The 27,162-nt window shown below is 39.2% G+C and overlaps 1 protein-coding gene across 4 annotated transcripts in view; it reads left to right on the plus strand.

Moving 5' to 3' along the window:
* MTUS1 (microtubule associated scaffold protein 1) overlaps window positions 1-27,162 on the plus strand; it is a 171,417-nt gene that overhangs the window by 47,262 nt on the left and 96,993 nt on the right. For 3 of the 4 annotated variants that reach the window (XM_042934382.1, XM_042934383.1, XM_042934384.1), the window contains exons 2-3: window positions 4,223-6,455; window positions 20,959-21,154. In XM_042934382.1, coding sequence (XP_042790316.1) covers window positions 4,371-6,455; window positions 20,959-21,154 — 2,281 coding nt within the window. In that variant the 5' untranslated portion in view covers window positions 4,223-4,370. Of the gene's footprint in view, window positions 1-4,222; window positions 6,456-20,958; window positions 21,155-26,580; window positions 26,622-27,162 lie in introns of those variants that run through there. The other variant, XM_042934385.1, reaches the window with a different exon arrangement.

The raw sequence follows: 27,162 nt of genomic DNA on the forward strand, positions 1-27,162 counted from the left end.
GGTGGCTCAGTGGGTTAAGTATCTGACTCTGAATTTCAGCTCAGGTCATGATTTCATGGTTTGTGAGATCGAGCCCTGCATCAGGCTCCATGCTGACAGCACGGAGCCTGCTTGGGGTTCCCTTTCTCTCTCTTTATCTCTCTCTCTCTCTCTCCATAAATAAACTTTTAAAAAAATGCCCTCTAGAATTAATATAAGGATAGCAAGTTCATTTATAACATAAGGACTTAATATGACACAACTTTTTAGGTGTATCTATTCACTGTAATAAATACGGGAATTTCTGCTTTTGGAGAATAAACAATCATCCTTAAGCTACAGTTTAGAAGGTAATCTCATTTTTTCCCAAACTATTGAAATACCTCAAATCTTGCACAAGTAGTTCTTTTCACTGACCATTTCTTTTGGTACATATTAGTTGTTAACCTTACAAATGATTAGAAAGATGTGTATTTTGGTAACTTTTCAAGAGGAGCTAGCCTTTCATATTCTCAAATCTTAACAAGTAGGGAATTTGTTTGCTCTCATTTAAAATGTTCTGTGAAAAAGATGTCATCATGGCACTCTTAAAAAGGAAACTTGCTCATTCTACTTTGTTCTGGTAGATCAGACTGCTGAAAGACAACTTGAGAAATGAACCCTTTGAGAATCATTGATTCCAACATTTTTGCCTTTTTTTAAAACTTTTGATTTTGCTTTAATAAAAAGTATTGTCCAAACAGTAACTTTGAAGGTGTCACAAATGACATTGCAATTATAGAAATGCAAAGACATTACTTCCTGGGTCAGGTCAAATCTCAGCATCCTGTCCAAGAACACGAGTACAGCATGTGGTAGAAATTTAGGTACTGCTCTTCCAGTGGGAGAGGGATAATATTGGCCACCAGACAAAGAGGCTGACTTTTAACTTGTTTGACAAAATTCCTGAGGGAGTTCTGGTCACCCGTTTCCTGACCATGGCTGTATATTCGTCATGATGACTTGAAGCTGTTGTTGCCTTTTTTAGTTTTTAGAAAACTTTCATATTAGAGAGCACGAGCAGGGAAGGGAGACAGAGAGAATGAGAGACAATCTTAAGCAGGCTCTGTGCTGAGCACGGAGTCCGATGCGGGGCTCGATCCCATGCTGCTACGATCATGACCTGAGCTGAAATGAGGAATCAGACCCATAATGGACTGAGCCACCCAGTGCTCCACAGCTGTCATTTTTGGTAGTGAATGTTGATCTTCCAACTCACCCTGGAACTGATGATCTAAACTTGAGAATTTTTTAGTATCTGAACCATTATACCATGAATTTTTTTAGTCTTAGCTACAAAGGTAGAAAACACTTCTGTAAATTTATTTCCTATTAAAACTCTCCTGAAGTATTTCTTCTTAGTGCATTTTTCTGTGACTTTTTTTTTTTAAAGCTTTGCTTACCAAGTATGGAATTTGTATTTTGTGAATTAAAAAAAAAAAAAGGTAAACCCAATTATACTAAGCAGTCATGTGAAAGTTGGGATGGTTGATGGGTTCTTCACTTTTTCATTACTCTTCGTGAACTACTGACTTGTCAGTCTAAAACATTTAAACTTGAGTGGAATTCCACAACAATTAAAAATGTTTTTATATTATAATGACCTGCAAAAAATACTTGAGAAAAATGCTGAATAAAATGCATAAACTTTAAAAGTAAAACTCAGGTCTTATATATATAATACAGACATATTAACATTTATAAAGAATTACCCCCCTTTCACCTAACAATTTGGCAGACTATATCAAAAGCCATAAAAACAAATCCTAATCTTTGGCTCAGTAATGCTTTTATTTCTAGGAAATTTTTCCAAAGGAAATAATCACAGGTAGTCAATGATTACAAAAATGTTTAGTGTTAATTATAAAGAAGAAAAACTAGAAACAACCTAAATATAGAATGTCTGTATCTTATTATATGTTTGTATTCTATTATTCATTTGCCTTAAAAATAACTTGAAATGCCTTGACTTTATTCCATTTTAATCAGGGTTTTGTTTTTAAATCATTTTTTTAAATGTACATTGGAAGAAGGAACTCAGGAAGTAAAACTCCTTAATTAAATCTAATGACTGTGTTTATATAGACAAATGACTTCTGTGATTTACGTTAAAAGCTTCTGTTTACAGTGCTCATATTTGTTTATACCAGAATCTCTTAAATACTGACCTTTATGGAAATAGACAGATGTAACATGTTTACTGATTTTTGACTTTCCACTCCACACATGTTAAGTCTAAAAAATGAATAAATATGCTTCTTGATTTAAATATGTAGCTTGAACATGTTTTATACCCCAGGATTAAAAAAAATTGTGCCTCAGCAAAGCTTTTATTAAGGTGCTAGTCAAAACAACTATCACTTCAGTGATTTCTTTATTGACTTAAGAACTATAGTGGGAGAATAATAAGTAATTTATATTTTCCATCAGTATAAAAACTCATACAGGCCTTATTTTAGGATTCAGAATCTTTTTTTTGAACGAGTGTGTGTGTGTATGCGTGTGTGCGCACACATGCCCAGTGCTCGTATGTGCACATGTGCGTGCTATTGAGAGAAACATTGCAGCCTTTCTTCTCCACCCGCCCCCCCACCCCCCCCAGTAACGGCTGATTTCAGGATGCATGGCCAGAAACAGAACACTGTTCACGAAGATACTGATCCTTTCACTTGTGCCATGGTTCCTGTTCTCCTGGTTGTATGTAGGTCACTGAAGTTTGATTACAGAGAGAGGATTACAAAATAGAAAAATGAGATCTCTTAATTGACAAATTTACAGGTTACAGAATGCCATTGTCCCCCCTCATGTATAATTTATATCTTTAGGACAGAGCCATGACATCTGATTGACATTTAACCGGGATTAGAAACTCAATTCAGTTGAAAAGTATATCTTGTGTGACTTATTTGAAGTCCTCCCTTGAGCGTTTGGGCCTTTTTTAAGCACTTCAGTTTGACCAAAAGCATAATCAAATTTTAGTTATTTGCAAGCATAATCAAATTTTAGTTATTTGCAAAAATCCTTGGATTTGAAAGCTTTAATGGGTGGTTTTTAATGATTTTTTTTTTTTTTTTTTTTTTTTTAGTGTGCGACTGAGTAGTTGTCAGTGTGTTTATGGTATTGCGCGGTCATCACCATAATCTTTAGAACATTTTCATGACTCTCAAAAGAAACACCACCCCAATCAGCAGTCTCTGCTCATTCCCTTCCCTCTTACCCTTTCTCAGCTCTGGAGAATCACTGATCTACTTTGTCTCTATAGATTGGCCTATTCTGGACGTTTCATGTAAAGACAACACATAATGAGTAATCTTCAGTGACCAGCTTTTTCCACTTAGTATAATATTTTTAAGCTGTAACGCTGTATGTATTCATGTTGTAGATGTATCTATACTCCATTTTCTTCTGTTGCTCATTGTTTATTCTGTTGTATGGGTATATAGCTTTTTAAAATGTATTTACCAGTTAATGGACATAGGCTTCCACTTGGCTATTATGACTAATGCTTTTATTAATCATGTATATTTGCACAAATGTTTGTGTAGACATATGTTTTCATTTCTCTTTAGTAGATACTTAAGAGTAGAATTGCTGTGTTATACAGTTTACTGTTTTTAGGGACTTCTAAGAGTATACCACTTTATTAAGAGCCAACAGTGTTTTTTCACCTTTGAAATATGTTGAGATACGGAATGAAAGCATGGAAAAGAGAAATGCCAATGCCCTAAATCCTCATTGATCTTTAGTTTATTTGCTGTGTTTGCCAGGTCTGTCTGGTAATCACTCTCCACACAAACACTAAGGGGACTTCTGAAACTGAAAAGGGCATTATTACTGATGATGTTGGGGCAGCAGGAATGAGTTGGAACCGTCCTCAGCAAATTAGGACCGATGGTTAACCAACAAGGAAAGGCTATTAGGTTTTGCTTCCTTCCCTCTTCTGAGAAATAAGAACCAATGAAAATAGGGAGGAGGCATCTGAGAAGTGAAGTCAGTCACAGGGGAAATTTTAGCACTGTCTCTGTCTTCTGCCCTAGTCTCTCAAATAAAAAAGCACTTTTGAAGAGATATGAAACTTGAGCTACTTTACCCCTGTCTGCAGGTTGAGGTTCCAAATGTAAGAATAAAGTGGTTGAAACAAATGAAGTGGTGGCTTGTTAATTTTTCTAATACTTTCCTGAACTGATCACTTTATTTCTTCCAGGGAACAACACATCATTACAACCTGAAAGCATCTTAGAAGCTTTCGACTGTGCTAAAAAACCTAGGAGATAGACAATTTTTCCTTTCCTTTCATTTGAAAGGATTGAAAGAAGAAAGAAGATGGCAGAGGCTTAAAGTTGACATTCAGGATGAATGATGATAATTCAGATGAGAAGACAGAAGATGAACGGCTATCCTTACTTCTCAGTGGTAAAGATGGAAATACCTGTGCATACAACCAAAACTCCCCACATACACAAAACTCCTCAGCCGATAGTGTGAGTTGGAACTCTGCGAACCCGGATGACATGGTGGTTGATTATGAAACCAGCTCTGCCGTGGACATTGGTGAAAACAATACTTTAACTCCTCAGTGTGTAGAAGTGCTTCATCACCAAAAGTCGTCAAGTGAGTTGATTAGGAAGGAGGTGTTAGACACCCACAAAGCCTCCACACGTCAGTCTTGTGTGCACGTTGTGAATACAGAGGAGCCAAAGTACCCGTCTAACCGTTGTCATTCCCTGGAATCATTACGGGACCAGAGTGCTGAGACATCGCTGCCTTTTGTGTGGAAACCCAACGATGATGATTTGAACTGTCCACATTGTCTTACTGCCTTGGAGCCAAACCAGACATTTGACATGACAGTGGATGATGTTGACTGCACCTTCGTAACACGTCATGCCATTGGGAAGAGTCAGTCTTTGCATACCACTGGAAATCTGCAGCCGACCGGCATGAGGAGTGGAAACCCATCTTTATCCTGTTCTACATCTCCCTGTTCTGATAAGATACATGTGAGAGAATTGAATTATGATCAAGACAGCTTTGAAAACCCTCAAGCCACAGCAGCAGAGGCCCAAGATACAACGTACATAGCATTTCCTAATGTGATGCAAACTGGTATTGTTGTTCCAGATCTTGGCATTCAGTGTCAGTATTCCACAGGACAGATCACCAGTGACTACACAGATGGGTCACAGCAAGGATTAGTTGGAGAAAAAGAGATACAAGCTCCAACACCAGTTTCTGAGGGCATGGATGTTCCCAATGGGGCTGTATTACAAGAGTTCTTTTGTTTATCGAAAGATGAACCAAATAGTGAGACACATTCACAGGCCTCATATGGGCAAAAGGAAATGGGCCAAAATCTCAGAGAAACAGTGTCCAATTGTCTTATAGATGATGAATGCCCTTTACTGGTGCCAGCTTTTGATAAAAGTGAAGCCCAAGTACTGAACCCAGAACATGAAGTCACGGTGGCTGGAGATGCACACAATGCCTCTCATGAAAAGGATTTGGAAACCCAAAATCGTACCGTAGAATTGATACTGACTAGCCCACTGGGACAGAAGATGGCTTCGTCAGTTGAACTGAGTTGGGATGCAAATGATATGGTCATTAACACAAATAATACAGTCTGCATGTCAACACCAGTCCTAGAACCCCCAAATACAACCTTTTCTATTTCACCTATTGAAGTGGCAGAGAAATGTAGTAAAGTGGAGAAGAGTCATCAAGAACTTAGAAATGTACCGAGCTTGAAGGGGGCACCTGTGAACACGTGTAAACCTAATCTAGGAAAATTGACAACTAAAATGAATACTCCAATAGGCAGCAAAGTTAGAAAAACCGAAATTATAAGTTACCCAAGACCAAACTTCAAGAATGTCAAAGCAAAAGTTATGTCTAGACCAGTGTTGCAGCCCAAAGACCCTGCTGCATCAAAGGTCACACCCAGATCTCAGCTAACCGTTGCCTCATCACCCTTATCCGTGTCTTCCTCAAGACAGTTGACAGCTTTGAGCAAAACACCAAGGTCTGACTTGAATGCAGATACAAAAGCAGAAATCCTAATTAACAAGACACACAAGCAGCAATTTAATAAACTCATTACTAGCCAGGCTGTGCATGTTACAACTCATTCTAAAAATGCTTCACACAAGGTTCCAAGAACAACATCTGCCATGAAATCGAATCAGGAAGATGTTGACAAAGCAAGTTCTAATTCAGCATATGAGACTGGGTCCGTGGCTACCTTCTTTCAGAAGATGAAAGGCATACTCCCTGTTAAAATGGAAAGCACAGAATGCTTGGAAATAACATACACTTCTGACATCGATGGGATTAGCCCTGAAAAGAAGGGTGAAAAAGAAAATGGGACACCTATGGAAAAACAAGAGCTAAAAAAGGAAATTATGAATGAGACCTTTGAATATGGTTCTCTGTTTTTGGTAAGTCAGATTTTTGCCTACTTCAGAGAAGGGTTGGAGGGAGCAGAGTATGTATTAGCAATTGGTCTTCACAAATAGTCAATAATATTGCCAAACTAGGTGTGCAAGTTTGCTTTCAGGTTAATATTTTATTCAGTAATTGTTTGTCATCTTAGTTATATACTTCAGAGTGTTAATTGGCTACAAGATGGGGAAAGTGCATATGGGGAAAAAATCGTCAAGTACAGTATTTTGTATTGAGTGGCAATGTTCCTTTTAATGAGGGGAAAGAGAAAGCTTCTTTTATATCTTGGTGTAATTAGTTATTGGAAGTTAAATATCTGATTATATTTCGTATCTCAGGGGGAAAAAAAAAAGAGATTTGTTTATGAACTTTAAAATGTGTTGGGCCACATTTAAGAAATGGCTGGGGAGAGCTGGTAAACAGTCTCAACATAAAAATAACTCCTGGTCTCTTGTGGAGGAAGCTGCCCCGGGAAGGGGAGTCGTCTCCTGTGAACCCGGTGGGGGTGGGGGGGTGGGGGTCGGGATTCTGCCTCTGATCAGCTAATGTGATCTGAAAGGATTGGACTAGGCAATGTCTGAGGTCTCTTGCAGCCCTAACCTGATGATTCCTGGCACATTAAGATAAACCCCTTTTATTCATGTACTGTGAAAAAGCAGTCTGTTGTCTGTAGCACCTGTCACATATTTGATGTGTGTGTAGGGGGGCGGAGGAGACAGGATAGTCTCATTCAAACAGAAAATTCACAGGTGGATTAAAGATGACTTTTCTTTAAACATACCTGTATCTTTGTCAGTAACATGAAGAAACTAGTTTTCTGAGTTTTAAAAACATTTGTCGGGCCATTCTTGGGCTTTGTGTACTCGTCTTCAGTCCTGTTTTTCGCGGAAGGCACTTACATGTATTTTTGGCCCCATGTCGACCTTTCTTGGACTCCTGTCCCCCGGTTAGGAATGGAGCGGGGTGCCAGGTAGGAAGGCAGATGTGAGGCATCTGTGTTCTGTGTGGAGGGCTCAGGTTGGAGAGGAACGAAGCTCGTAAGGTGTAGTGAAGTGTTCAAGGTCTGTTTCAGAAGTGTTTTCAGGATGCATAGGGAATTGTTAGGTCCTTTTAGGAAGTAAGTTAGGAAAGACCAGATATTCTTGAGCTATATCAGTTTAGGGATGTTTTGGATTTTGTGACTTTTGGGGAAGAATGGTACACCTTAACGATGTCTAAATTAATGCGATTGTCTATTTTAAAACTCCGATTTTTAAGTTCTTTTCAAGTCAAACGTAGGAAACTTGTTTTATATCATTTGTATTTTGATATTTTGCCAAATCAAACTATAACCTCTGGTAATTCTAGTCAACGTTCTTAGTTTGGTGTTTATAGCTATACATAAAAAAAACAATACATTTATTCCTCCTTGATTTATGGGAGGCTTTCATTATGTATCTACACCCAACTGAAAGTCTCTCTAAAAAACATTTGGCTTGACTATAAATTGGTTGTTTGATTGTGAAATTAAAAGCTTTTCTGTGTGCACTGAGTAAATCTTAGGCTTCGTTCTGCACATGGGAAGCAGAAAGCTGTTTTTCAGGTTCATGATGTGATATTGAAGTAAGGTGTTAGAAACATCAGGTTGACATGGATCCTGGCACATCTTGGGGAAGAAGCACTTTTTTTTTCTGGAAAAAACCCAGCCAACCTCATTCTTTACCCATGTCTTAAATGTAGTTCCCTCCTAATAGCACTGTTTTGCCTTGGACATGTTTGCACGTATCATGGGGAAGGGACAGGCCACAGGCTCTGTTCTTACTGTAGAGAACCGAATGAGTGGCCACTTGCTTCATGTTGACTCCAACTGCCATGTTTCTTGGTCACTTAAACAGGATCCAAAGGTTGTAAATCTTCCCTAGGTCTCTGAGGGGACAGTGCTGGAAGGGTGTTAGTTTTCAGTGTGCTCTGGGGGTCTTGGGCTAAATTAGGCCTTGAGTTTACCAAATTCTTAGGTTGCCTCCAATCTCACAGCTGTTGAGTCAGTGTCTATCTGAAACTTCAGAAACATTCTTGTTTGGAAGAAGGAATTTGATTTTAATTTGATACTGGTTGCATGTAGCTACCCATTACAAAAGTTATGTATTGGTGATTGTGTGTTAGATAAAGGAGGTGGTGAATTACTTGAAAGGAATTGGTATTTTTTTGATAGCTCCTCTGAACCGCTTTGCTCAGGTTTTGTGTATTATTATTCTGTCATTGAATTTTCCCAGTAATATATACATCATCATTCACTCTTTCCAGTAACAATGGGCCAGTTGTCAGCCACATTTAAAGGCTTCAGAGACATTATTTAAAACATACAGAGCTGGTAAGAACTAAAATCTAGATTCAGACTCAGGGCTCATGACTGGAATCCTGACCCTTTCTGCTTCATACACCACAGGGCTTCAAAATTTGGCAGAATATAGGCTAGCAAGGCAGAGTAAATTTGATGTAACCAGCTTACAAAAGTGAATCTTTAACAAAAGTGTGGTTTACTTTTTAAAAGGTTTTCTCTGGGGGATTATCTTAACCAGCTTCATGTAGAAGTAGATGTTTGTAGTTTGTGGACATTGACCTGCTCTTGGGGGCCGATTTTATGTAACGTTCTTAGGATATTACCCTATTGGTTTTTTCAGTCAACCCTGTGATACTTTAATTTTTTAATTTTAATTCCAGTATACTTAACACACAATGTTAGTTTCAGTTGTACAATATAGTGGTTCAACAATTCTGTACATTACTCAGTGCTCATTGTGATAAGTTTACTCTTCATTCCCTTCACCCATTCCCTTACTCACCTCCCCTCTGGTAACCACCAATTCTTTGTAGTTAAGAATCTGTTTTTTGGTTTATCTCTCTCAGTTTTCCCTTTGCTCATTTGTTTTGTTTCTTCTTCTTCCTCCTTTTTTTTTTTTTTTTTTAGTGTTTATTTTTGAGAGAGAGAGAGAGAGTGCAAGTGGAGGAGGGACGGAGAGACAGGGGAGAGAGAATCCCACAGTAGGCTCTGTGTTAGCAGCCTCCAGAGCCCCACAGAGCCTGCCATGGGGCTCCATCTCAGGAACCCTGAGATAATGACCTGAGCCAAAATCAAGAGTTGAACGCTTAACCAACCGAGCCACCCAGGCACCTTGGCACCTCTGTTTTGTTTCTTAAATTCCACATACGAGTAAAATCATATAGTATTTGTCTTTCTCTTATTGACTTATTTCACTTAGCATTATACTCTCTAGTCTATTCATGTTGTTGCAAATGGCAAGATCTCATTTTGTTTATGGTTGAATACTATTCCATTGTGTATACACACACGTATACACACACACATTTTCTTTATCCATTCATTGATTGATGGACACTTGGGATACTTCCTTAATTTGGTTATTGTATTATTGTAGATAGTGCTGCAATAAACATAAAGGTGTGTGTGTCTCTTTGAATTAGTGTTCTTGTACTTGTTGGGTAAATACCCAGTAGTGCGATAACTGGATTGCAGGGTAGCTCCATTTTCAACTTCTTTGAGGAATCTCCATTGTGTTTTCCACAGTGGCTGCACCAGTTTGGGTTCCCACCAGCAGTGCACAAGGGTTCCTTTTTCTTCGCATTCACACCAACACTTGTTACTTCTTGTGTTGTTGATTTTAGCCATTCTGACAGATGTTAGATAATATCTTAATGTGGTTTTGATTTGCATTACCCTGATGGTAAGTGATATTTTCATGTATCTGCTGGCCATCTGGATGTCTTTTTTGTGTCTGTTCATGTGTTCTGCCCATTTTTGAATTGGATTATTTGTTTTTTTGGTGTTGAATTGTATAAGTTCTTCATATATTTTGCATACTAACCCTTTATTAGGTATGTTATTTGCAAATGTCTTCTTTCATTCCTTATGTTGCCTTTTAGTTTTGTGATTGTTTCCTTTGCTGTGCAGAAGCTTTTTGTTTTGATGTAGACCCAGTGGTTTATTTTTGTTTTTATTTTCCTTGCCTTAAGAGACATATCTAGAAAAATGTTGCTAACTGCCGATGTCCGAGATATTTCTGCCTGTGCTCTCTTCTGGGATTTTTATGGTTTCAGGTATCACATCTAGGTCTTTAATTCATTCTGAATATATTTTTGTGTATGGTGAAAGAAAGTGGTCTAGTTTTGTGCTTGCATAGGCTGTCCAGTTTTCCCAACGCCATTTATTGAAGAGATTGTCTTTTCTCATTGTATATTCATTCCTTCTTTGTTGAAGTTTATTGACCATATAATTGTGGGTTTATTTTGGAGCTGTCTTACTGTGTTCTGTTCTCTGGGTGTCTGTTTTGGTGCCAGTAACATACTGTTTTGGTGACTAATAGCTTTGTAATATAACTTGAAGTCTGGAATTATAATACCTCCAGTTTTGTTTTTTTGTTTCACAGTCGCTTTTGGTATTTGGGGTCTTTTGTGGTTCCATACAAATATTACAATTCTTTTGTTCTAGTTCTGTAAAAAAATGCTCTTAGTATTTTGATAGAGATTTCATTAAGTGTGTAGATTGCTTTGGGCAGTATAGACATTTTAATATTTTTTCTTATCTATGAGCATGGAATGTCTTTCCCTTTCTTTGTGTCTTCTTCAGTTTCTTTCATCAGTGTTTTCAGATAGAGGTCTTTCCCCTCTTGGGTTAGGTTTAATGCTAGATAGATTATTATCTTTGGTGCAATTGTAGATGGGGTTCTTTCCTTAATTTCTATTTCTTCTGCTTTATTATTAGTGTATAGAAATGAAACAGACTTCATAGGGTGCCTGGATGGCTCAGTCGATTAAGCAGCTGACTCTTGATTTCGGCTCAGGTCATGATTTCATGGTTTGTGTGATCTATCTCCCTCTCTCTCTTCCTTGCTTGCGCTCTCTCAGAATAAATAAACTTAAAAAAAAATGTAACCGATTTCTGTACATTTTTTTTTTTTTTGTATCTTGCAACTTTACTGAATTCATTTATCAGTTCTAGTAGTTTTTGATGGGGTCTTTAGAGTTTTCTGTATATAGTGTCATACCATCTGCATATAGTGAAAGTTTTACTTCTTCCTTACCAGTTTGGATACCTTTTATTTCTTGTCTGATTGTTTTCACTAGGACTTCCAGTACTATGTTGAATAAAACTGATGAGGGTGGACATCCTTGTCTTGTTCCTCACCTTAGGCAAAAAGCTCTGTTTTTCCCCATTGAGTATGATGTTAGCTGTGGGTTTTTTATATATGCCCTTTATTATGTTGACAATGTTGCCTCCAAACCTACTTTGCGGAGGGTTTTTGTTTTTTTAAATTGTAAATGGCTATTGTACTTTGTCAGATGCTTTTTCTGCCTCTATTGAAATGATTTGGTTTTTATCCTATTTCTTATTTTTTTCCGTCTCTCTTCTTGATGTGATGTATCGTGTTGATTTGTGAATATCGAATCCCCCTTGAATCCCACCAATAAACCCCACTTGATCTTGGTGATTAATTTTTAGTGTATTATTGGATTTGGCTTGTCAGTATTTTGTTGAGGATTTTTGCATCTATATTCATCAGAGATATTGGCCTGTTGTTCTCTTTTTTTGGAGTGTCTTTATCTGGTTTTGGTGTTGGGGTAATGCTGGCCTCATAGACTGAATTTAGAAGTTTTCCTTCCTCTATTTTTGGAATGGTTTGAGAAGAATAGGTATTAACTCTTCCTTAAATGTTTCATAGAATTCACTTTTGAAGCTATCTGGTCCTGGACTTTGTTTGTTGGGAGTTTTTTGATTACTGATTCAATTTCATTGCGTGTCATTCGTCTTTTCAAATTTTCTATTTGCTCCTGCCTCAGTTTTGGTAGGTTTTATGTTTCTAGAAATTTATCATCTCATCTAGGTTGTCCAAATTATTGGCAGGTAGTTTTTTATAATATTCTCTTATAGTTGTTTGTATTTCTGTGGTGTTGGTTGTTATTTCTTCTCTTTCCTTGGTAATTTTGTTTATTTGACTCTTCTTTTTTGATGAGTCTGGCTAGAGGTTTATCAGTCTTGTTGATCTTTTTAAAGAAACAGCTCCTGGTTTCATTGATGTATGTTTGTTGTTTCTGTTGTTGTTTTTGTTGTTCTTTCTGTATCTTTCATTTACGCTCTAATCTTTATTTCTTTTGCTGTTTTGGGTTTTGTTTGTCATTCTTTTTCTAGCTCTTATAGATACAAGGTTAGGTTGTTAGCTTGCAATTTTTCTTCTTCATTAGGCCTGTATTGCTGTAAACTTCCCTCTTAGAACAGCTCTTGTTGCATCTCAAAGATTTGGGGCCATTGTATGTTTTCATTTTCATTTGTTTCCATTTAATTTTTTAATTTCTTCTTTGATTTCTTGGTTGACCCATTCATTGTTTAATAGCTTGTGTTTTTAATTTTTTTTTCAACGTTTTTAATTTATTTTTGGGACAGAGAGAGACAGAGCATGAATGGGGGAGGGGCAGAGAGAGAGGGAGACACAGAATCGGAAACAGGCTCCAGGCTCCGAGCCATCAGCCCAGAGCCTGACGCGGGGCTCGAACTCACGGACCGCGAGATCGTGACCTGGCTGAAGTCGGACTAATAGCGTGTGTTTTAACCTCCATGCATTTGTGCTCTTTGCAGATTTTTTCTTGGGATTTTGAGTGTCAGAGCATTGTGGTCAGACAAGATGCATGATATGACTTTGATCTTTTTGAATTTGTTGAGACTTGTTTTGTGGGCTAATGTGATCTATTTTGGAGTGCATTAGAAAGTTTGTGTATTTTGCTGTTTCAGGATAGAATGTTCTGAATATATCTGTTAAATCCTTCTGTTCCACCATGTCATTCAAAACCATTGTTTCCTTGTTGATTTTCTGTTTGGATGATCTGTCATGTAAGTGGTGTGTTAAAGTCCTCCACCATTACTTGTTTTAGTATCAATTAGTTCCTTTGTTACTGTTTTATGAATTTGGGTGTTCATGTTGGGTGCATAAATATTTATAATTGTTACATCTTCTTGTTGGATTGTCCCCTTTATTATCACTTCTTTGTTATTGTGTTTTAAAATCTATTTTTTCCGGGGCGCCTGGGTGGCTCAGTCGGTTAAGCGTCCGACTTCAGCTCAGGTCACGATCTCACGGTCTGTGAGTTCGAGCCCCGCTTCGGGCTCTGGGCTGACGGCCCAGAGTCTGGAGCCTGCTTCCGATTCTGTGTCTCCCTCTCTCTCTCTGCCCCTCCCCTGTTCATGCTCTGTCTCTCACTGTCTCAAAAATAAAAATAAACGTTAAAAATAAAATCTATTTTTTCCAATGAAATACACTACTCTTCTTCTTGGTCTCTTGTTAGTCTTTGTTTTAAGTCTGTTTTGTCCAATGAAAAATGCTACTCTGGCTTTCATTTGACAGCCATTTGCGTAGTAAAGGTTTCTCTGTCCCCTCAATTTCAATCTGCATGTATCTTTAGGTATGAAATGAGTCTTTTGTAGACGGCACATGGATGGATATTGTTTTTGTAATCTATTCTGTACCCCATGGCTTTGGGTTGGAGAGTTTAGTCCAGTTACATTCCAATTACATTCAAAGTAATTATTGATAGGTGTGTATTTATTGCTATTTTGTTACTTGTTTTGTGGTTTTTGTAGTTTTCTCTGATCTTTCTCTTGCTCTCTTTCACAATTTGATGGTTTTGTTGGATTTAAAAAATTTTTTTTTAATGTTTGTTTTTGAGAGACAGAGCATGAGTTGGGGAGGGGCAGAGAGAGGGAGACACAGAACCTGAAGCAGATTCCCGGCTCTGAGCTGTCAGCCGAGAGCCCAATGTGGGGCTTGAACTCAGAAGCCATGAGATCATGACCTGAGCTAAAGTTGGATGTTTAACTGACTGAGCTGCCCGTGTGCCCTGATTTGACAGTTTTCTTGAGTGAGATACTTAGATTCATTTCTCTTTTTTTCTTTGCATATCTGATCATTGTTGTTGTTTTTTGGTTAACATTAAGTTTTTTGTGTAACATCTGCATATGGTAGCCTATATGAAGTTGATGGTTGCTTAACTTTGAACCCATTCTTTACTCTTCGCACCAACCCCCCAGCACGTATTAGTTATATGGTGTCATATTTTACATTGTTTCATTTTGTGAATTCCTTGTTTGTTTTTTACAGAAATACTCACTTTTATTTTATGTTTTATCCTTTTCACAGTCTCACTTATGATCTTTCTTTTCCATGCAAATAGTCCCGTTTAGTATTTCTCATAAAGGCTGGTTTAGTGGTCATGAACTTGTTTCGCTTTTGTCTGAGAAATTCTTTATCTCTCCTTCTATTCTGAATGATAGCTTTGCTGGATAGAGCATTCTTGACTGCATATTTTGCCCTTTTAGCACTTTGAATGTATCATGCTACTCTCTTCTGGCCTGCCAAGTTTTTGCTGAAATATCCACCGATACCCTCATGGGATTTCTCTGCTCTGGTATGTAGTTGTATTTTATCTCGTTGCTTTCAACATTCTTTATCACTACTCTTTTCCATTTTAATTCCTATGTGTCTTGGTATGGACTTCCTTGGGTTGATTTTTTATTTATTTTTTATTTTATTTTTATTTATTTTTTTTGTGGGGATCTCTGTGCTTCCTAGATCTGGGTATCTGTTTCCTTCCCCAGAATAAGGAAGTTTGCATCTATTATTTCTTCAAATAAATTTTCTGCCCCCTTTTCTCTCTCTTCTTCTGGAATCCTTATATTGTGAATATTATTACACTTGTTGGAGTCACTGAGTACCCTAAGTCTGTTGTCAGTTTGCATAATTCTTTTTTCTCTCACTTGTTCAGCTTGATTACTTTCCATCACTCTGTCTTCCAGGTTGTTGATTCATTCCTCTGCTTCTTCTAGCCTGCTAGTTATTCCACAAGTTTGTTTTTAATTGCAATTATTGTATTCTTCATCTTTGATAGGTTCTTTTTTTCTCTGTGTTAAGGCTCTCCCTGATGCCTTCCATTGTTTTCTCAGGTACAGGGAGTATCTTCATGATCATTACTTTAAATTTTCTTTTTTTTTTTTTTTTTTCAATATATGAAATTTATTGTCAAATTGGTTTCCATACAACACCCAGTGCTCATCCCAAAAGGTGCCCTCCTCAATACCCATCCCCCACCCTCCCCTCCCTCCCACCCCCCATCAACCCTCAGTTTGTTCTCAGTTTTTAACAGTCTCTTATGCTTTGGCTCTCTCCCACTCTAACCTCTTTTTTTTTTTTTTTTCCTTCCCCTCCCCCATGGGTTTCTGTTAAGTTTCTCAGGATCCACATAAGAGTGAAACCATATGGTATCTGTCTTTCTCTGTATGGCTTATTTCACTTAGCATCACACTCTCCAGTTCCATCCACGTTGCTACAAAGGGCCCTGTTTCATTCTTTCTCATTGCCACGTAGTATTCCATTGTGTATACAACCCACAATTTCTTTATCCATTCATCAGTTGATGGACATTTAGGCTCTACTTTAAATTTTCTATCAGGCATATTATCTCTGTTTCACTTAGGTCTCTCTTCTTCTGTCCTATTCTTTCATGTGGGACATATTCCTCTGTCTCCTCATTTCACCTAACTCTGTGTTTGTTTCTCTGTGTTAAGAAAGTTGGCTATGTCTATTGCTCTTGAAAGTAGTGGGCAGGGCCCACACTTTTAACAAGGTGGTGTAGATCCTCTTTACAGGAGACTCACCACTGCCTCCAAGACCAGGCCAGCCTGAGTTTCTACTGCACATGCATTAGGGACAGGGTGCCACAAGCTGTTCCCACAGGTCCACTTCCACCGGGGTTGTGTAGCCACTATGGAGACCAGCGGCTGGCTGAGGCAGTTCTGGGAAGCATGACGATGGGATCTTGGTGTCACAAGCTGTGGATGCCAGTCCTTCCCCTCAGGGGACACTTAGTCACTTTGGAGACTGAGGCAGGCCTGGGTTGCTCCATGAAGCGCCTCTGGGTGGGGGTGTAGTTTTAACAAGGCACATACATCCTCCTAGGGAAGTCAGAGATGCAATGGTGGCAGGGTTTCCCTGGGTCTTCTGGGGTGGGAAATCCACAGCATCAGGACTGAGGCAAGCCCAGCAGGAGGGGGCAGAGCATGGTGTAAGCAAGTAAGGTAGTGAGTGCTGGCTGTTTCCTGCAGTTGGCCATGTGATTATTTTGGGGGTGGGGGAGGGAAAAGCTACCTGCCAGCTCCTTTGTTCCTTGAAAAGTCCCTCAGGGAACTCTGAGATTAGTAACTAACTTTCCCTCCCGTGTACCCCAGGCATTTTTGAAATTGCTGCTTCTAAGCCCTATGTCCTTGGGCTTTTTGTTGTGTTATCTCTTTAAGGTTAAGGACTCAGCTTCCTATTGCCCTCTAGGCTCTCCCTTAGCACAGAGCCTGCTGATTTGTAAAGTTCTAGGCTTTAAGTCCTGCTAGTTTTAAGAAGTGGGAAATTCTGCCCTTTTGATTTCCAAAGCCAAATGCATATGGGATTAGTTTTCCCCATGCAGGCTTCCTCGTGTGATAGTCTATTTCTTGCCCCTCTCCTTGCCTATAGCTCCCTCCCTCCCAAATCCAGACCATTGGTGTTTAGCTCTCTGCTGGTCCTACACTCTATAATGTGACCTCTTCTCCACATTTGGTTGTGAAGTTTGTTGTGCTAGTCTTGGGGTCATTTTCTGGGTTATTTGCACTGAAAATATGAGTGTTATCTAGTAGGAGTCTTTTTTTTTAATTTAATTCATTTTTTAAATTTACATCCAAGTTAGTTAGTATATAGTGCAACAATGATTTCAGGAGTAGATGAATGCCCCTTACCCATTTAGCCCATCCCCCCTGCCACAACCCCTCTAGTAACCCTCTGTTCTCCATATTTAAGAGTCTCTTATGTTTTGTTCCCCTCCCTGTTTTTATATTATTTTTGCTTCCCTTCCTAGTGTTCATCTGTTCTGTGTCTTAAAGTCCTCATATGAGTGAAGTTGTAGGATATTTGTCTTTCTCTGACTAATTTCACTTGGCATAATACCCTCTAGTTTTGTCTATGTAGTTGTGAATGGCAAGATTTCATCCTTTTTGATTGCTGAGTAATACTCCGTTGTGTGTGTGTGTGTGTGTGTGTGTGTGTGTGTGTGTGTGTGTATACACACACACACATACACACATACCACATCTTCTTTTTCCATTCATCTATCGATGGACATTTGGGCTCTTTCCATACTTTGGCTATTGTTGATAGTGCTGCTATAAACATTGGGGTGCATGTGTCCCTTTGAAACAGAATACCTGTATCCCTTGGATAAATACCTAGTAGTGCAGTTGCTGGGTTGTAGGGTAGTTCTATTTTTACTTTTTTGAGGAACCTCCATACTGTTTTCCAGAGTGGCTGCACCAGTTTGCATTCCCACGAGCAGTGCAAAAGAGATCCCCTTTCTCCACATTCTCACCAATATCTGTTGTTGCCTGAGTTGTTAATGTTAGCCGTTCTGACAGGTGTGAGGTGGTATCTCCTTGTGGTTTTGATTTGTATTTCCCGGATGATGAGTGATGTTGAACATTTTTTCATGTGTCGGTTGGCCATCTGGATGTCTTCTTTGCAGAAGTGTCTATTCATGTCTTTTGCCCCTTTCTTCACTGGATTATTTGGTTTTTTTGGGTGTTGAGTTTGATACGTTCCTTATAGCTCTTGGATACTAAACCTTTATCGGATTTGTCATTTGCAAATATCTTCTCCCATTCCGTTGGTTGCCCTTTAGTTTCACTGATTGTTTCCTTTGCTGTGCAGAAGTTTATTTTGATGAGGCCCAATAGTTCATTTTTGCTTTTGTTTCCCTTGCCTCCGGAGCTGTGTTGAGTTAGAAGTTGCTGCAGCTAAGATCAAAAGAGGTTTTTGCCTGCTTTCTCCTCGAGGATTTTGATGGCTTCCTGTCTTACCTTTAGATCTTTCATCCATTTTGAGTTTATTTTTGTGTATGGTGTAAGAAAGTGGTCCAGGTTCATTTTTCTGCATGCTACTGTCCAGTTTTCCCAGCACCACTTGCTAAAGAGACTTTATTCCTTTTTTTTTTTTTTTTTTTCATTTCAGTTTCTTTTTTATTTTTATTTTTATTTATTTATTTTTTTTTATTTTTTAATATATGAAATTTACTGTCAAATTGGTTTCCATACAACACCCAGTGCTCATCCCAAAAGGTGCCCTCCTCAATACCCATCACCCACCCTGCCCTCCCTCCCACCCCCCATCAACCCTCAGTTTGTTCTCAGTTTTTAACAGTCTTAAAGAGACTTTATTCCATTGGATATTCTTTCCTGCTTCGTCAAAGATTAGTTGGCCATACATTTGTGGGTCCATTTCTGTGTTCTCTATTCTGTTCCGTTGATCTGAGTGTCTGTTCTTGTGCCAGTACCATACTGTCTTGATGATTACGGCTTTGTAATACAGCTTGAAGTCCATCTAGTAATATTCTTGGGACAACATGAGTTTAGGTTCCTGCTCCGCATCTTCCCTGGAAGTCTTGCCCAATTAAACTTTGGATTCACCCAGTGTATGATTTCAACTGTAGGTAGCATGGGGCTTTACATATCTGTATTGGAAATTAATCTACTTATGACTTACTTACACAAGGAAAGAAAGGTATGAGTGGGGAAAACACAGCATAGATGTTAGAAGTATGGATCTTAGAGTTAGATACACTTTCAGATTAGCTCCATCATTCATTGGCAGAATGACATTGGGCCTATTACCTAGTCTCTACGAGGCTCAGTTTTTGTAATGTAAAGGGAGAATACAAAATATAACTTACGGTGTTGGAATTTTTCCTTGAATGAAGCTCAGAGTGTCACCTCCTCTATGTAGAATGGAAATATTTATTGGTTGCCTACTGTATACTATGTATGATGGTGATTGTTGGGATATAGGAAAGAAAGCTACACCTTTGTCCAAACCTAGTGTCTGGTATGGTAGGTGATATTAGAAGATAAAGGGGACTAAAAGGGGTTGTTAAATACTCGTTGGGAGTATGTATCAGCTGCTGTGCTGCTTGGGGCGGTGGGATGGGGTGGTGGCCTTGAAGAGGGCTGTCAAGGAAGGCTTCTAAGGGAGCTAGTTTAGTCACTTTGAATCAGAAAAGTATTCTGGGTGGAGGAAATAACACATACAAAGAGGAAGAAACACGAAAAGATATTCCCATTGAGGGAATTCCAGGTAGTGACTGTGATGGGAGGTGGGGTTGCAGAAATGTGAACAGTAAGGAATAAGCTGATGAAGCCACCAGGGGTTGCCAGATCCAGAAGGGCTCACTGTGCCTTGCTGTTAAGAGTTGACTTTATCTGGAAGACAGAGGTGAGCTACCTAACCCAGTTTGGCCTTTGAGGAGATTACCTTAGCAGTGGAGTGGAACACAAATTGGAAGCTGGTGAGACCAGAAATCCTAAGGATGTACTTTCAGTAATCCTGGGAAGAAATGATGCAGGCCTTTGCTAAGATGGATGGGAAAGGGAAAGAAGGCTATTGAGAGTTGAAGAAGTAAACAAGGAAGCACCTAGAAATAGCTTTCATTGTTTATGTTGGGCTCCTGGGTATGTTGTGATGACTATGGAAAGAAGTAAGTTTTGAGATGGTTGGGTGAAACTAGTTTAATGTTAGAAACTGCTTCGTATTCTTCTGTAAAATGTAAACATTTGTTACCTTTTATGATAAAGGTAACAACTTCTAGGGTTATGAAGATTAAAGGGGTTGAAACATGGATTTTGAGCTTAAAGTATTATTCTGTAGGGGCTATATGTTGATCCATAAAAATGACAATGATTGGGATGAGCACTGGGTGTTGTATGGAAACCAATTTGACAGTAAATTTCATATATTAAAAAATAAAAATAAAAAAATGACAATGATATGATTACTGTTGGCATTGCTAGGAGGAGGTGCCTGAAGTGTGCTAAGTGGGTAGGTAAAGAAAGAAGCTAAATACAGGAGAAAGGCAGGAGAGTGCTGGCTAGGACATATGGACTTCACATACAACAGGGTGTAGGTGCTGGTTGAAACAGCGGACAAGGTCACTTAAGGAGAGCATATGGCAAGGAAAGAACAGGGTCAAGTCTGGGACCCTCGGGACAACTAGCATTGAAAGGTGTACAGAAGAACAGGATCCGGAGGAGGAATAACCAGACAGGTAGAAGGAAAACCAGGAGAGTGTTCTGTTAGAGAAACTGAAGAAGGATGGCGTCCTCAGCATCAGATGCTATAGAAAGGCCTCAGGGAACAGACTGAGAGCTGCAGCTTGACTTCAGCTTGTGGCCCTGGGCATCTTGGGAATAGTTCCGCTGTTGGGCATAAAAGATCACAATGGATTGAAGAGCAAACTATGAAGAGGTTTAATTCCTTCATTCTAAAAATGAAAATTAAATAGCCCTGTGGCATATCTGCTTAGAAAGAAATTGTCGTTTTGACATAGTGCCACGGGAAATGGTATGAGGAAGGTATAATCTGGACTAAAGTCTTAACTATTTTTTCACAGGGTTCTGCTTCAAAAACTGCAGTCACCTCAGGTAGGAATATTTCCAAGCCTGACTCCTCCAATTTGAGGAAAACACCTGGTTCAAAAGCCAAAGTGGGGCCTTCTGTTTCCTGTTTGAGGCGGAATAGTGACAGTAGAAATCTCAATTCTGACCGGGCCTTATCTCCTCAGAGGATCAGGCGTGTGTCCAGTTCTGGTAAGAATAAAATAAATCAGTTGTGCCTTACAGCAGTTTACAGATAATTTAAATGTAAAATTAGGCATGTCAGAAAGCAGAAAGACAGGTTTTGGTTATAACACCAACACATTCTGTCACCAAAACATTGAGCCTTTAGTGGACCAGGGAAGGTAGAAAAAGAACTCATAGACAAAGCTCTTCTCTTTGAGCAGTGTAAGGGCTAGTTGGAGAAAGATAGAGGTGTGTAAGCCATCTTCTAAGTTATTCAGAGGAATCGTAAATAAATACACAATTGGGTGCTTGTTATATAATTTCAGAATTAGAAAAATTTTTTAATAAATGATTAAGTGTTTACTAGTACTTACGTGTTACACACTAAACTGATGGTTGGCCCTCACCATATGAAAAGAGATGAGTTTTTTCTTGAATTTTACTGAAAGATGTATTAAAATTTTTCAGGGATAGGAGAGTGACTAAAAAGTTAAAACTTTTCTGAGATGAACTTTTATGTTGGTTTATATTTTAGAAGTAGTAGGGTTTAAAAATTTTTTTTTATTTATCTTTGAGAGAGACAGAGCACCAGTAGAAGAGGGGCAGAGAGAGGGAGACACAGAAGCTGAGGCAGGCTTCAGGCTCTGAGCTGTCAGCACAGAGCCCGACGCAGGGCTCGAACTCATGAACAGTGAGATCATGACCTGAGCTGAAGTCAGATGCTCAACCGACTGAGCTACCCAGGTGCCCCAGAAGTAGTAGATTTAAAGTCATGATAGGTTTATGAAATTTGAGTGCTGTAAGAGTAGCTGTTAAGTGTCTTACTAAAAATTTGGCTGGTGGTAGAGATTTCTCTGGGTTACAGTTCGGAACAGGAAATGGAAAAGTCAGCCTATTTCGTAGAGACTAAGACAGAAGCACTGCTAGCCATTCCAGTTGACTGAGAACACTGCAGGGAACACCCTTTATTTTAACAGGTCCAACCTGGAGCAAATTAAAGGCATGTCCAAAGGATTTAGAAGTAAGTTCCTGTATAAAAATAGTGTCTACTGTTGAATGGTCTGGGGAGGGGGGTGGGTGGAAAAAGTACCCCTAGAGTGATGTGTCAACACGTGTGAGAACATTTTGCAGAAACTAACAAAACCAAACGCAACACGGGATCTCTTTCCTTCTTGACACCTTGGTAGTTTTAGGTTTTATTTTCCAATCCTATCGTAAAGCCTCTTGTGTGAGAAGTGTATAATGAGCCTAAGTGTCTTAAGGATGATTTATTTAGATTCAGGCCTAGCCTCAAGGTCTTGAGGTTCTGAGGACCAAACTCAGGAAGAAGTATGGATGGAGAAAGAGAGATCTGAAGCACGTTTTCATTCCCAGCCCTAGAGGAGCTGAGCGGGAAGAAAAAATTCACTTGAAGTCTTCTTCACTGGGGAGAGAAACAGAAGAGGAGCAATGATCCTGATTGGGGATGTTGCCACACTTGGGGAGGTGAGGCATAAGTGAGATCAAAGCTTTAGTTCTTACCGGTGATGCCAGATAAGGGTCATGGGAGTTGGCAGATGCTGGGGAGCTCCCTTGTCGTCTGGATGTTAGGAGAACTTGTGGCTCGGTGGCACTAGAGAGCCATGGGCACTGGCAGCATGGCCTGTAGTTACGGGCCCTGTGTTCTCATACTGCTCTGGCACCAGTGAGCTGCCCAAGAGAGTCGTGTACCCACCCTGGACTTCAGCTTTGCATTGCGAAATGTGAGGGTTTCAGAATGTAAGGCCCTGTCATCTTTGACAGTCCTTGCCTTTCCAGGGGCAGTTTGGAGCTCCCCTAGCTCTCTGAGCAGCGGAGGCTCCTAGTATGATTCTCTGGACCACATGATGATCAAAACCCAGAAAACCAGAAGTGCACATACTTGTAAGAGAGTAAGCCAAGGCCTAGGATAAACAGTAGTCCCCAGCTATTTGTGGTTTCACCTTCAGTGATTTCAGTTAGCAGTAGTCAACCACAGTGCACAAGTAGGTATTGTTAGAATGCCAGTAGGAGCCTGACCCCAAATCATAATGCCTGCATCATTCGTCCCACTACGTCCCATCCGGTAGGCATTTTATCTTCTCACATGATCACAGGAAGAAGAGTGAAGATATTTGGAGAGAGAGCACATTCACATAACTTTTATCATAGTATATTGTTATAATTGTTTTATTATTAATCTCTTTCTGCACCTCATTTGTAATTTAAACTTTATCATAGGTATGTACATAGAGGAAGAAACCAGTATACGTTGGGTTTGGGTCTGTCCATAGTTATAGGCATCCATTGGAGGTCTTGAAACACCCCTGTGTGTGGTAGGATGAGGTTCGAGGGAACTACTGTATTCTGAAAAATGGGATACTTTTATGTAAGTGATAAGTTTCAAAAAAGAGTTCAGCACTTTTTAAGTCCCTTTACTGTATACTATATAATTTCATGCCGTACGAGAAAAGTAGGTCTGTGTACTCGTAATGAAAAGACAAGTTTATTGAGGTTTTATTAACCCATATAAAGACACTTGATAACTAAAAAGTCACATACTCGAAGTTTTCAACCTGAGTTACAAACTAAGTTTTCATTTACCTGGTGGTTTTCTGTATAGAAATGGGGGCAAAAATCATGTAATTAGAAACCTCATGCATTTGCATTTGATTTTATATTTCAACTGTTGGAAGACTAATGTGATTATGCTGTACTTAAAAAAAAAACAAAACAAAACAGCAACTAGCTTGTTTGGATGCTCACAATACATCGAGAGGTGTTTGTTGTGGGGGACAGGAAACTTAATCCCCACAGAGTTAAAGTAGATCAGAAAATCAAGGAGCAAAAACAATGTGCCTTTAGATCATTGAGAGAGCATTGCCATTTATTGTACAATGCAGTGTTTGTGTAGTAGAAAATTGAAACCAAATGGACATCCTCTGTACTGTGTATACAAAGTTACTCTACTGAAAGGTAAGCAGCAGGAATGTTCCAGCTGACTGGGGCTTTCAATAAATCCTTTCAGAGAACTAAGTAGAAAACCAGACCTGGAATTGAAGTAGCCATTTTCTTGAAGCTTTAAACTGAGGAGGAGAAAGAATTGTAATTAAAGCCAATGAAGCTCTTCCATTTTACTTGTCAGAATCTAGAAATTGTAATGTATGACATGGAAACTATAGCTAACACTGCTGTATGATATATATGAAAGTTAAGAGTAAATCTGAACAATTTTCATCACAAGGAAAATATATATTTTTTTTGCTTTTTATTGTGTCTATATGAGCTGATGGCTGCTAATTAAATTTTCTGAGGTCATTACTGCACAGTGTATATAAGTCAAGCCATTAGACTCTACACCTTAGACTTACAAGTGATGTATGCCAATTAGATCTCAATAAAAGTAGAAGAATAATTTTAAAAATCTGGAGATTGGTATGAGACCAGATTGTGAGTGATAACAAACCAGATTCAAATTTTCTTTGTGTAGATTATGTGTATGTTTTAACCACTCCAATTAAATGAGATTGTGAGGAAAACTATCATAATAATAATTATAATGCTGATGATAGCACCTCACACTTACAAAATGCTTACCAAGTTCCGGGCTCTGTCTTAATCATTTCGTTTATAAGTGCATTTAATCCTCAGAGTAGTTTTGTGAGGCTTCGCCTCATTGTACGAATTGAAGGAAATCGCACACAGAAGTCAAATAATTTGTCAACATCATGCAGCTAGAAAGTGGCAGAGGTAAGATTCAAACCAGGCAGTAGGACTCTGGAGCCCATGCTCTTAACCTTCACGTTATCAGTCTAGAGAACTATTCTTGGGTGGAACGACGAGTTTTGGGGGAAAAACACAAAAACAAAAACAAAAAACCTCTCAAGCTCAGCTGAATGGTGTAAAAACTTGGCAATTCTCTCTTCAGGCCCTTGGCTTAGAGTCCTCTGTCATTTTACCCTAATTTAAATGATGTTATGTGGTTATTAGAAATTAATGCTGCTGAATAAGTAACTACATAGTTAAATATTTCATGCTTGATCCAGGCATCTTCGGAGACCCATCTGCCACCCTCTTCTGAAGGCAGTGCCAGTGTTGACCGGGTTTTAGGTTATAAATGTGTGTGTCCCTTGATACAAACATGTAATAATCCTTGCAGGGACTAGCTTGAGCCGGGTAGGATTACGGAAGTAGGCCACTCCCTGCCTTGTGGATCTGGTAACCTACCTGGGGACAGCAAATGCGTGCTGATGACGCCACAAGCAGCACGAAAGGGTGTATAAAGGGTGTGGAAAAGGCCTCTAAGTGCTTTTAGGACTTTGTGAAAAAGAAGAATGTCCAGGGGCTTGGTCTGATTACACCAGAGCCTGAAGAAGGGCCTCATGAAAGAAACAGTCTTTAGTTTTTCTTCTGGACAAAGAGAAATAACATTTTAAAAGGGTAAACCTTTGTTTTAATTCAGTTTATTGTGGGTTAATAAAATAAATTCCTCTCAGACCAGGAGTACATCCCAAACTTGTCACGACTTGCCTGGCATTACAGGCTTCTGTGCTTTCTTGCTAAGGTGTTTTTTTTCTTAGTTGTCTTTTGTAAACTAATTTTGTCTGTTGAGGGTCAAAGGGAATTTAAGATCTTTTCAGTGTACTTTTATATCATTTCAGTGTTCTCTAGGTGAGAGTTTGAGAGAACTAGCTTGCAAAATCATGAGAAAGATACTTGGATAAACTATTACAAACCAGAAAGTATCACGTAATAACTTATTCTAAAAGCTAACTTTAATCTGTTGCTTACAGATGTTTCTATATGTACATATAATTAAAATACTTTTTAAAGAAAGTGTCTCAGGGTTTTTTGTTTTTTCATAAAAATGATAGTCGTAGTGATGTTTTTGAGCACCAGAGACCTGTCATGCTGCCTTCTAAGCTTTCTAAATGGCTACTTTGATTTATTCTTACAACTCATGAGATACAGATAATGTCTAATTTCATTTATTCTTACAACTCATGAGGTATAGATAGTATAGCTATCCCAATTCTGTAGATAAGGAATTGGAAGTTTTGAAACCTTAAGTAACTTGCACAAAGTTAGAGTTAATAAGTGGCGGACACAGGGGACAGACCCTGCGGTGTTGTGCTGTGCCCTGAACCTCTCTGACATACACCCCGTTGTCCGACACACTGACTTGCTCATTTAACGAGTGTCGATTGAGTGCCTGCTTGTGCTGGGGATGCAGAAATGCACAAAAGAGATAAATTCTTGCCTTGCAGAGCTTAAATTCTAGTCAGGTGAGTTGAAAAATTCAGTAAATAAGATGTTGAGAATGTACGATGATAGGTGCTGAGAAGGAAAGGCAGTGAAGGGCGTGGCATCTTAGTATCAGGCAGTTGAGAAAGGCCACACTGAGCAGGGGACAAATGAGCCAGTATCTGAAGGTGCAGGAGGAGAGAGACCTTGGGATATCAGATGAAAGGCCTTCGCCGGGCAGAGGGAACAGCAGGTGGAAAGGTGGAGGGGAGGCGGTAGGGGGGTGCTTGAGGGACAGGGAGCTGCCCAGCATGTGTGGTGGGAGCCGGGGAGGACGGATGAGGCCAACCAGGTAGGGTTTTACAGGGAGACCAGTGTCTTCTCTTTTATTCCTTCCTGACATTATGAATTCTTGATTGTTTTACGGGCCTTCCACTCAATTCTTCTCCCTTGGCAAGTAATTCTGGAGAAGATTGCTTTATAGAATGACCTATAAGTGAGGCTTAATATGTCACTAAGCAGTTTCTGTTGCTTTATGAATTGGAGAAAAGTTTTGAGAGCCTGCTGTGTGCTGGGCTGTCTACTGGATTCGGAGACTACAAACGTGATTGATAGGCCCTTTTAACAATCTCATTGGTTAGAGGGTGAGGTGAAAAGAGGTGTTGAAGCATATGATTTCAGTGCAAACTCCTCATTCTTCAAACTGCAGCTGATCTATCCTGGCCTCTGTGATACTTGGCCTTTATTATGCTACTATAATCATTTGCACACATGTCTGTCTCCTAATTGTGAGG

The sequence above is a fragment of the Panthera leo genome, chromosome B1 (assembly GCF_018350215.1).
Source record: "Panthera leo isolate Ple1 chromosome B1, P.leo_Ple1_pat1.1, whole genome shotgun sequence".
NCBI classification, from domain to species: Eukaryota; Metazoa; Chordata; class Mammalia; order Carnivora; family Felidae; genus Panthera; species Panthera leo.